The sequence below is a fragment of the Euprymna scolopes genome, chromosome 39, assembly GCF_053919585.1.
Source record: "Euprymna scolopes isolate OS-2025 chromosome 39, ASM5391958v1, whole genome shotgun sequence".
Lineage (NCBI taxonomy): Eukaryota > Metazoa > Mollusca > Cephalopoda > Sepiida > Sepiolidae > Euprymna > Euprymna scolopes.
Window position 1 is genome coordinate 69,510,422 of NC_136520.1, and position 12,700 is coordinate 69,523,121.

The following is a 12,700-nucleotide window of genomic DNA, read 5'->3' on the forward strand; positions in this document are numbered from 1 at the left end:
CATGAAAATTTGCAGGCTTTTTTAAAGATTATAATACTATTCTATGGTTAAAATTTTATGACAATTTGTAAAAAAAAACCTATATTTTCAAACCAGTAAAATATGCCCATATTTGCCTACATTTGTATATATAGTGTCCTGGCAGACAGCTTCAGTTTTGCTGCTTTGGTTGTCTCTCCTAGCCTTTGGAATTTCCTCCCTGCTTCCCTGACTGTACTGACATGGAGAAGTTTGAACCAACATTTCGCTGAACTCCTTATGTCATTCCCTATAAACATTGTTCGAAATAGTAGGCCCTTACATTCAAGTGGCTATATGCCTTGTTTGGAATGAACAAGAATAAAAACAACTTTACGAGGTGCCTTCAATAAGTTCCCAGACTTTTTCTATACAGACATTTAAAATTGTCGTAGACTCTTGAAAATTCAGTATGTTATTGCTATACATCTTATGAGATGACTGAGCAATTTTTATGATTTCAGGTTCAAATGAACAGCTACAGCAGGAATTGCAGTACACCCTACTAAAGCCTGATTGTCGACAGCTGATGAATTTCAAAAGTGCAATCTGGATATGAGGACACTTAAACTTGGAAAAAATGCCACAGAAACATATGGAATGCTTCAGACTGCTTTTGGGCCATCTTGCATGAATCGAGCATCAGTTTTTGAGTGGCATAAGGGATTCAATGAAGACGGGGAGTCTGTGAGGGATGATGAGAGGTGTGGGAAGGGTAAGGAAGTCAGAACATCATGGATAAGGACCATCGTGTGTCTATGGAGACAATAAGTAGACAGTTTGATGCCAGTGTGGGAACTGTATACAGAGTTATTTGTGAGGAACTGAAGATGTTGAAGATTTATATGAATGCACCTGTTCACAACTCCATCCTTGTCACAGACTATTTGACCAAGAAGTGCATAAAGACAGTTCCTCGTCCTCCCTATAGTCCAGACCTTGCTCCCTGTGACTTTTGGTTATTCCCTAAGCTCAAGGAAAACCCTAGAGGCTGTCGTTATGAGACAATTGAGAAGATGAAAGAGGCTGTGACGAAGGTCATTCACGTGCTCACGCAAGAAGACTTCCATGAAGGCTTTTCATAAGTTGTTGAAATGGTACAAGTGTATTGCAGCCGTAGATTACTTCAAGACGGACTAGAGTTTCATGTGTGTATTATCAATAAAAGTGCCCATACAAAAAAAGTCTGGAAACTTATTGAAGGCACCTTGTATATGGAAATTAGCTTTGTTTTTCTTGTGAACTATTCCAGCTTGGAATCTTTTATGCTTCTTGATTTCTTTTATACTAGCATTTCAGCCCAGCATTGTTTGGAGGTGGATGTTGAGCAAAAAAAAAAAAAAAAAAGTGGGCAATTTTTTTAACTTTGACCCCTATTATGACCCCTTAAAATTTATTGTTTTGGGTTCAAATCAAGTTATTAAGTTAGATTCATGTCCAAGGAACTTATATCTAAAATTTCAAGTGTTTAGACCCAAAATTGTCGGAGGAGTTTGGTAGAGTTCTCAAAGGTCAAATTGTCGAACTTTGACCCTTTAACAGCCAAATTTCTGGCTGAAACCGGATTACAAAGATTTTCCCAAATCTCAGTACCCTGTATATCAAATTTCGAGTCTGTAGACTTAAAATTTAGAGTTATTGCATAGGGGAATGTACATAGACACACACACACACACACACACACACACACACACACACACACACACAGACACTATCACTTTTATAGATATATAGATAACATTTTCTTGAATTCTTTTGTTATTAGTTTACCATTGTGGTGGCGCCAAAGGTTGGAGTGATTTATTTTTCTTCACTGCTATGAAGAGTGGTTCAGACTGGAGCCCTCGGCTGGCAGTTTATGGTGACATGGGTAACATTAATGGTGTTTGTATACCCCGTCTTCAACAATGGGCCCAGAAAGGAAGATTTGATGCAGTTCTTCATGTTGGTGAGTTAAATTTTATCAAATAGATTCTCCCTAAGTGAATTACTCTTTAACAATTTGGCTACAGAGAATTCCTTTCTGCATAATTCACTCATCTAATATATAATTGTAAAAATGTAGACATAAGAAGTTTCATTCTAACATTTAAAAACGGTTTTATCGATTATCTTCATTAGTAGGTTGTATAGAGAAATGGTTAGTATTGAGAAGAGTGCAAATTTTTTTAATTATTTTACTTTAGTTAGTTTTAAGAAACCAAAAGGTTCCGTCCTGGGGGTAACGTTTGATTTCATTACAATTTGAATTTATATATATTTTTATAAAAAAGCCCATTATGGAATGAAAAAAAAAAAAAATTCGCTTAATTTGGTCATTTTTTTACAGAGGAAAATCAAAAGAGAGAGAGGGTGGGGGGCGCCAGGGAAGATAACTCCATCTAATACTTGAAGTTTGCCAAAATTTGATGAGATTATTTTTGCAGTTTTTAATAATTCTAGGTTTTCCTTTTGTCTTTCTGCTTTTTTTTTTCTTGCAAAAAATCGTTTAAAAATTTATTAATAGAATTATTAGAACTTAATGTGCGTTTTGAGAAACTTCAAGAATTAGATGGAGTTATCTCCCCTTGCATTCCCCTTTTCGTAGCTGAAATTGCCAAGATTTTTGTGTCACAAATGGGTCGTACTGAAATTTGATTTTACTATGTAAAAGAAACAAACAAACAAAAAAACTACTTAATCAAAATGAGCTATTTGCTTTTTTCTTTTATATAACTTCATTCCATAATGGGCACATACATCATAGTGATTTTTCTTTATCTTCTTTTTTTTTTTTTTTTTTTAAATATCTTTGCTAAATTGCATAAGCACCAAAAGTTTTTTTTTTTTTTTCTTTTTCTTTAACTATTTTAAATTTTGTCATCAAAACAAAAACCTCATCAAAAAACCTCACCAACATTATTTCTTTCTGACATCTCAATTTTTTTCTTCTTTCAGGTGATCTGGCCTACAATATGGATACTGTAAGTAAAATATTTTTTTTTTAATTTGAATTTTTTTTTTTTTTTTTTTTTTTACATAGGAGCAGCTACATTGAAGCATGCTCCCAGTTCTGGGCTTATAGTGATTGAGGCTGAAGGTGGCTACATTGAATAGATGTCAGCTTTACTACATAATCAAGTTACCTGACTTGATTATTTTTTCAATAAAAGTTTTAAAATAAAGCTGTAGTGTTGTTTTCTTTAGGGCCACAACTTTATCATTCCACCCTGTATAAAACCTTACCGTTTTATCATCCAAATTTAAACAAACTTTATTGTGCATAAAAACTATCCAACGTTAAATGTTCCTTGTCGGTCTTGTTATTCTTGTATGGAGTCGTTTTGTTGCATGTTTTAGCATATAACGAAAATCAATTGGCTTAGAGAACAGTGTTGCAGATAACCATCTTCTTGATAATGGACAAGCACATTGCTCCAAGGCTCCTTCAGTCTTTGACAGACTATGGATACCCACGTGGGGGTGCCTGCGTGTGAAATTTTTGTGGCAGGAGGTGTGCAATCTCCAACCACACCTCTCCTGAGTTGATATTGTTAAATACCAGTGGCTATTAAAGTGTATGTACAGGACAACTGGAAACAAATGCCGAGATAAGCGGAGAGCACATACAGCGCCTAGAATTCCCAAATGGTCACCCATCTGGTACTAATGAGGCCCAATGTTGCTTAACTTCGGTGATCTGACGAGAACCGGTGTGTCAACGTAATTATGCCATATACATTGCTCCAGCCTGTGGAGAAATATGGCGAGATCGTGTCTCAAAAAATATATGCATCCCCTTGTAGGGATTGATGTTGGGAAGAGCATCCAGTCGTAAAAAAATTGTTCCAATCTCATATGTTATGTCAAACATGGCAGAATTTCCAACTTTGGACACTAGGAAGAAATGGAAGTAAAACCGAGTAAGAAGATGCTCTCTTTTTTTTTTTTTTTTAATGGAAATCGCTCCAGACAAGGCATGAAGCCACTTGATTTAAGGAGCTAAAAAATACAACTTCAAGGTCAAAATCTTGTCAGTAATAAGTGTTAAATAGAATAAATTCTCACCCAGGAAACAGCAATTCTCTCCCCTTTGTTAGAAATATTGCTCATGGAATGTGAGGACTAAAGGACAAAATAAGGGACGCAAGAGTTACATGGCTGCCAATAAACATTATAGAGCCAGATGTAAATGAAGCACTCTTGGGAAAAGAGTGACACCCTCCCCTAGATTTTGGTATAATTGCTAACTATGGGAACCTTCAGGTTACCCTTGACTATGTTTAACTACTTTTATTTATTTTTCATTTTTGTTCTGAATTAGCATTGATTCTAAAGTCAAAAGAAATTTTTTTTTTTTCTCTTTTAGGATAACGCTCGGATGGGGGATGAATTTATGCGTCAGATCGAGCCAATTGCAGCTTATGTTCCTTACATGGTGTCCCCGGGTAACCACGAATTTAATTAGTAAGTTTCAATGGTTTATTCTCACCTATTTTAGAATTATTTTAAACAAAAAAATATAATATAGATATTACATAAGAAGAAGAAGAACAATAATAATGAATAGGACCTGGATTTTCCAAGGAATGAGAAATTATATTTAATCAGCGAATGTTTTGATAAAGCTGACATTTTTCCAGGGTTGCCAGATTGGCCTTATTAAAGCCAAATTGATTGGCCTTTTTAAAGCCAAATTTCATGAATTTGGCTTTTTTCTTTCTTTTTTTTTTTTTAAAGTCTGGTCTTCAGTGTAATGTATGGCCCTAACAAAGGAAATCCAGGGTTTCCAGATCGGCCTTTGTAAGGCCAGATTTAACTAATTTGGCCATTTCTAGGCAGTTTGGCCTTGAAAAATTGTATTTAAACTTTTTCAAAGCATAACATACAGACTAAGTGTCTATGCCTGCCAGGTTGGCCATTTTGAAATCAAATTTTGGCTTTCAAAAATTGTATTTGGCCTTTTTCAAAGCATAACATATGGACTAAGGAATGAAAGAAGTCCAGGGTTGCCAGACTGGCCTTTTTTAAAAGACAAAACTGCCTAAAAAAAAACAACAACCAAATTTGCAAAATTTGGCTTTTTTTAGGCAGTTTTGCACATAGATAAACTGTATATAAAATAATAATATTGCATATAAACAGTATATAAAATAATGGTGAGTCTATTATGTGAAGTTGAAATAGGGTGTTTTCACTTGGTCATTAGTAGAAGAAATGGACCCAACTTTAGCATTTATTCATTTAAAATAAAATCTGCTTATTTCAAATGTGTTTTTTTTTTTCTTTTCAGTAATTTTTCAAACTACAAAAGCAGATTCTCTATGCCAAAGAATGGAGATGGAGAAAATATGTACTACAGGTATGCTGTTATGTCTACTCTTATTTCTTTACTGAACCCATTTTTTTTTTTTTTTCATTATTAACTTTACGACAAAAACAAATGTAACCCAAACTTTGACCCTTCAGTGTTAAACAAAAGAGCCCTGGTTACGGGACTATTAATGTAACCCAACTTGGCCTTAAATGTACTACTTGGGCACTAAGTCTCAGTGGCTACACTTGTAACTCTGCCTAGTGGTGGGCCCTTCAAGGGTGGCCAGACTCTCACTGTTGACTCTCAAAGCATAAAATGAACAGGTGCCCGAAAAAAAAATGGCGTCTCCATTTTCGGCAATAAACTGTAGTAGTGCCTTTAAAAATTTATGTTTTCTAAATAATAACCAAATACAAAGATGAGTAAAGATAGAAACTGTGTTCAAACGCTATTTGATAGCGAATATATTAATCCCTTTTGTCTTAAAATTTGAAAAGAATTGGACAAAAACTTTTTATGCACGAATCGATAGAAGTCGTGACAACCGCATATAAACATGAGAATTTTTGTGTGCCGAGACGCGCACAAAAAAATCTGTTAAAAAATCGTTCGTCAACTAATATAAAGTATTCATTTTTTTTCTTATTGTTTAGAAAACAAATTTTTAATTATGGAAAGGAAAAGAATATTTTTAAAAAATAAATTTTTTGAAGAATAACCGACAATGACCACGCTTTTAAATGATTTAAAACGCATGAACCACTTATCGAGTTAAGTAAAAGAATAACTTTTATTGGGTTTGTCTTACAATCCACAGAGGTATGAAAATGTGGTCAAAAAACAAATATATAACAAATAAATGTTACCAAAGGCAAGTTACTCTTGTACCTACCTTGATAAATTTTTGGTGTTGTAAATGTTTATTCTGTTTAGAAAACAAGTAGTGTTGAGTGTTACATGAGAACAAGAAAAAATGGCCATAATGTTGCTTGAAGTCTTGACAATGACTTAAAAATAAAAAAATTATACAAAATAGTGGTAGAAACTCGATAATTGTCACAGTAACTTGAAGCCGTTAAAATGAAATTTAATTAAACTAGTTTAATCTACTTGAAAGCATTATAATTGTAATCTGTACAAAATTTCCTTTCATTGGATATGCTACAAGCCATATTTTGTTAATAATTTCTTTGAATTTTGTCGTGGTAGCCATCTTTAATTTCCTAGTTGCCATCTTGGATTTTTCACGGTGTAATGATGATAAATGATAATGTCCATCAGAATAATATTTCGCATAATGATAACACCTTACCTCCCATTTTTTTAACTGTGTTTATGATGCTTCTACTTAAAGCCGTTAAAATAAAACTTAATTATGCTGATTAGTTTAATGTTCTTGAAATAATTTTGATCTGTACAAAATTTTCTTTAATTTGATATGCTACAAGTCATATTTTGTTAATTTCTTTGAATCGTTTCATGATGGCCATTTTGGATTTCCCAGTCGCCATCTTGGGTTTCCTGGTCGCCATCTTGGATTTTTCATGATGTTATAATGGCAAATGATAATGTCCATCAGAATAATACTTCCTATGATAATAAAGCCTTACTTACCATTTTTTTTTTTTTAGCTATTTTCATGGTGTTTCTACTTTGGAACTTAATTTCTAAAAGTTATCAATGTATGGAATCGACACTAACCCTATGGGAGTATAAAGTTCACAAGTGGTCCCTAATCGCATGTATATCCCCGTTAGGAGAGATGATGATGTTAGGTTTTTGCAACTCATGCGGAGAGGTTTCAACGTCCTATTACATACAGCGCCTGGAATTCCCAAATTGGTCATCCACTTTAGTTATGACCAGGCTCAACATTGCTTAACTTTAGTAATCTTATGGGAGCTGGTGTGTCAATGTGATTATGCTGTATCTAAAACTGATGCAAAACAGAATACCGGGTGTTCCACAAGTCGTGAACACATTTGAACATTAAATATTTCCAAAAACTATTAATCATGCTGATATATATATATATAATATATATATATATATATATATAATCATTAATATTAAAGTTGAACTTCATAAATTTAGTTTTCAATTTATACCACCCTCTATATCTTTGTGTCATCCTTTCCCTTATAACTCTTTCTAATCTTCCCCCAAAAGTATCATTTTACCCCACCCCCACCGCCTTCCTCAACAGAAATTTGATTTTTATAATTAAATTTAAGTCCATTAGAACATTAACCTTGCTTCATGCCAGTCATGGCAAAGTATATTTTCTCTCCTTTAAAATTAAAAATGATTTTCAACCTTTTTAATTTTTAAATCTTCTTACCTGATGAGATCAATTATGATTGAAACGGTCTGCACATCGTATCAAGATATGATTGTACTTACATAAAGAAAAATAGAAACTATAATTTGCTCTCTTCGATTGAGCACTATTAATGAACATTGTTGAAATTCAATTATTCTTAATTTTTGTATATCTTTCAACCTGGAATAAAAAATATATATATATATATATATATATATATATCTCATTAATATTAAAATTGAATATATATATATCATTAATATTAAAGTTTAATATATATATATATATATATATATATATATATATATTAGTCCTCGTACGAAAGAGCAGGACACAAAATGTTTTTAATAAATAATAGAATAACAATAACAAAGACTTTCGCTGGTGAGGACTACTATTGATCGTAACCAGTTATACAGTCCTTTTGAAATTTTCATCTCTATTTTTCTCGTTATGTGCTGAATATTTGTTAATGAAACCTGTATGAAATATGTTCCTTATTAAATTTTAAAGATTTTCTATTCTGAAAGAAGTTTAAAAAAATTTAATCTAAAAAAGTTATTTTAAAGTTTTTGTTAAAAGAAAATTCAGATTTTCTCATTATTCAGACCTGTATTACAAAGAGGGAGTTGCAAAAAATGAGTTGTGGTGTGAGGAGAAATACAAACTGAAACAGAGAGGATATTCAGACCTGTAATAATACAAAGAAGGGGTTGCAAAAATGAGTTGTGGTGTGAGGAGAAATACAAACTGAAATAGAGAGAAGGAGAGTTTTAAAATATAATCTTAAAAAGATAAGATACAAGTTAGAAAAGCATTTAATCCAAGGCATGAAAATTGTTAAACAAAATGTTTTTTTTACTATAGGCTTTAAAAATAAAGGTACAAGATTCAATTTGAAATTTATTTATCTTCAAAGTGCACTTTTATAAATTTTACAAAGTAAGGTATAAAAATTTAATTTAAATTGAATCAAAAAATTACCTTGGATTTATTTTATGTAATGTACATTTTGTTGCAATTTAAAAACATCTTTCATCTAGCAATTAATGATATAGATATAAAATTTTCAATGATTTTTTTTTTTAAAAGTGCAACAGAATGTACATTACATAAAATAAATGTATATTACATAAAATAAATCCAAGTTAAGTAGATATAAAGTTTTAAAATTTGTCCAAGACTTCTGGAACACCCTTTATAATAGGAATAAATAGGTAAAATCCTCATAAATATTACATCAGATAGACCCCATAAATGCTTTTATAAATTTATATGTTTACCCTTAATGTTTAAGTTTTTTTAAAAAATTACATTAGAATTGTTTTAATCAGATGAAGCAATATATTAAATATATATATATATTAGTCTATTAAAACAAAATCGAATTGATTAGTTTTTGATACTTTTTAACATATTTTGTTTTTTCTTTTTGACAAGGGAGTCACCATTTATTAAGACCTGAAAGCCACTCGAGGATAAGCGTCATTGAGTGTATGGTTGTCACTTAGACAACAGTGTAGTGATCGTTAATAATGGAAATCGGTTAAAATTTGATTATTTAAGCAGGCGGATGAACATTACCTTATTTAGATTCAACTTGAAGATGACTGTTGTAGTTAGCTGGAAAGTAGGTAAGCAGAACAGAATTCCACAGGCAAGCCATTCTAGGAAAGAAACTTTGTTCATGGAATTTGCGTCTAGATTTAGGCGGAGATAGATATTAGTGAAAATTGTTGATAGTTGTTATAGCTATAAAGTTTTAAAATTTGTCCAAGACTTCTGGAACACCCTGTGTAATGATGACTTGAGATTGTGCGATTTTTATCATTTGTATTATTTTATTGTCTTTTTTATTCTTTTGCCAGCTATGATATCGGCCCAATGCATGTGATAAGTTTCTCATCTGAGGTTTATTACTTTTACGTCGATTATCATTACATCGACAAAATGTACAACTGGATCAAAAATGACTTGGAGAAAGCCAATCTTCCGGAGAACAGAGCCGTACGACCGTGGATCATCGCCTTAGCACACAAACCCATGTATTGTACGAATTCAGACGATGAACCGATCTGCTTCAATAAAAGGAATCCCGTAAGTACTCTCGTCCTCTGTGTGTGTTTTTTTTTTGGGGGGGGGGTAATGACATCATTTTTCAAAAACCATCTCAGAACAAGTTTCTCACAAAAGAGACATTTCTCGACTCTATCAGAATTTTCATATTCGACTGAGTTACAATTCTAGACAAACATGAAATAATAACAAATTCGATCACATAAGCGCACATTGGCTGTTGGACCGATGAACTCATACGAGAGTCGTGCAATAAGTAATGCCCCTGACCCACTTCCCATAGTAGCAGAGCAACAAAACTTGGCACAGTTATTAGTCTTTCTCTACATAGGAACCACCCAGAGTTATGCATTTCTCCCATCGTTTGATGCAGCTCTGGAGACCGTTTTTATAGAACACCCCAGGTTGGTCCTCCAACCACAACGTGACTTCAGAAATCAAGGCTGCATCATCTGGGAAACGCTTTCCTTTCAAAAACAACTTCATGGCTGGGAAGAGGTGAAAGTTAGAGGGTGCAAGAGTAGGGAGGATGGGGGTGGATTTCATAACCACACGCCTGTGTTTCTGATCTGGCGACATGCGAGTTGTGGACCGGAGCGTTGTCCTGCAGGAGGAGGGTACCTTTGCTGATCTTGCCCTACCTCTTGATTTTGATAGCTTCCCTTAATTTCCTCAAAACTGAAGCATAATAGGCTCTTGTAATTGTGGTACCCTTTGCCAGGAAATTTGTCATCACTACTCTGTCCTGGTCCCAGAAGACTGAGCATGACCTTGCCAGCGGAGGGCTGCACCCTTGCCTTCTTTGGAGGTGGTGAGTCCAAGTGCTTCCACTGCATTGATTGGGCTTTGGTCTCTGGATCATAGTAATGAACCCAGGTTTCATCCTGTGTAATCAGTCTTTTGAAAAACTTTGACTCATCTTCTTGGCACATCTCCAAATTCATCCTCTAGCACTCGACACGTTCTCACTTCTGGATTGGTGTGAGCAACTTGGGAATCTTTCTGGCAGACACTTTATGCATATGCAAATGGTCATGAATGATAGTTTCCACAGACCCTGTACTAATCTTGACATCTTGGGCTATTTGGCGAATAGTAATGCGCTGATCTTCTAAAATGGCAGCCTCAACTTGACGGACAGATGCCTCATCAATGACAGAAGAAGGGTGGGGGGGCGACCAGGTCTGGGAGCTGTTTCGACAGATTTTCGGCCATGTTTGAATTCACAATGCCAGCGTTTTACAAGGTCATACGATGGGGCATTATCACCATAAGTTTCTTTCATTTCATCAAAAATCTCCTGTGGCATGCGTCCTTTCAAATACAAAAACCGGATCACTGCTCGACATTCAACAGGCTCCATTTCACACCAGACTCAGTTCAAACACCTGTAAAACAGAAACCACAATTAGTTCAGAGCTGTAATTTGCCACATAACCCGTAGAGATATAAATCATTGCACATGCATAATTTCCGCTAGATCAGACAACTGGAAATGGGTCAGGGGCATTACTTATTGCACACCCCTCGTAGAGCAACAAAAAAGTACATGAGAGATTTTACATAACGATATAAGTGCCAGGGTACAAACTCCAATAATAAATCGAATAGTCCTCACTTATCAATGTTTTCTGTTTTTTCCCAATTATAGAGCATCGCTTGGCAATTATAGAGCATCGCTTGGCAATACAAATCAAAGTATGGGAGAAAGCAATAAAAATTCCGAGATAACGATTTTCACTTTTGGAAAAGATATTGGATATGAACCCAAACTTATTAAACAACTGAGCTCTAATCCATGACCCCACCCCCATGTAAAACATTCATAGTAAGAACTCATCTAGCTACAACCACAACAATTTTCCTTTCTACCTCTATGTACCTAAAACTAAACAGAACTACCATGAACAAAATTCCTTTCCAAGAAGTACCTGTGTAACAGAACGTGAACATGCGTGTGGCAGCAGCAGCAGCAGCAGCTCTATGTGAAGGACCGAGCTGTATATGAGGTGACGTCACAGTGAAGAAGGAAAGTAAAAATTATCAAAAGAAGAATGTATGTGCAAACCAATGATCACATTAGAGAGGACAGACGTGTTACACAAGTGGCCCGAAAGCGACAGGAAAAGATGCATGCTAAACATGGCTGTTCAGGGTCGGAGTACCACATGTTCAACACAGCAGGGTTTTGTTAAGCACACAAGTGTGTGAGAAGACTTTTGAAGAAGAGACAAGGCGTTATTCTGGAAAGTACCTGTAAATAAATGTCTGTTAAATATTATTCTAAAACACATTTTAGCTGACAAAACTTTTTGGCCTGAATAATCATAATAATCGTCGACCAGCACACCTTGCGGCGTTGCCTGGTCGATATCTAACACCTGCAGCTCCTTTCTCACAGAAGGTTCGCTGCTAGTTTTTTCCTCACTCTATCCTAATTTCCATATTGGGTTCTCAACTCAGATTCACATTTTGGTCTCACGCAATTCCGAAAAGAAATCATCTTCCTACCAATATTAAGCAAATAATTTTACCTTTGTGTACCTAAAATCAAACAGAACTTCCATGGACAGTGTTTCCTTCGAGGAACTTCCCACCTACGGAACACATTACTGAACCAATGTTTCCCTACTTACTACAACCTGTACAAAGCTAACAAAAATCTTTCATGAATAGCATTTGCTTCCTGGAACTTTCTATATTCTGGGAAGTACGTGAAAATAAATGTCTGTTTCTCTTAAAAAAAAAAGTGAGTCAAATTCTTTCCTTGTCGTTTGTTTCCTTGCGACAAATTGTGCGTGTAAATGGGTACAACTATACACCTGTCTGTGGAATACGATATCATGAGGCTGCTTCCCAGCTGACTACAACATGATTGCTTTCAAGTCCAATGTTGACCAGCCATTTGAAAAATAAAATTCTGACAATTTAATACATTGTTTCCAATCTTTTTTATTGTGTTGTTCATCACCAATTGGTAATCTCAT

At 34.4% G+C, this 12,700-nt stretch overlaps 1 protein-coding gene across 1 annotated transcript in view; it reads left to right on the top strand.

Moving 5' to 3' along the window:
- Window positions 1-12,700, top strand: part of LOC145263840 (acid phosphatase type 7-like) — a 38,881-nt gene that overhangs the window by 15,748 nt on the left and 10,433 nt on the right. Inside the window, exons 3-7 of the mRNA XM_080120915.1 lie at window positions 1,784-1,966; window positions 2,956-2,981; window positions 4,367-4,464; window positions 5,291-5,359; window positions 9,506-9,734. Of these exons, the coding sequence (XP_079977041.1) occupies window positions 1,784-1,966; window positions 2,956-2,981; window positions 4,367-4,464; window positions 5,291-5,359; window positions 9,506-9,734 (605 nt within the window). The remainder of the gene's footprint in view (window positions 1-1,783; window positions 1,967-2,955; window positions 2,982-4,366; window positions 4,465-5,290; window positions 5,360-9,505; window positions 9,735-12,700) is intronic.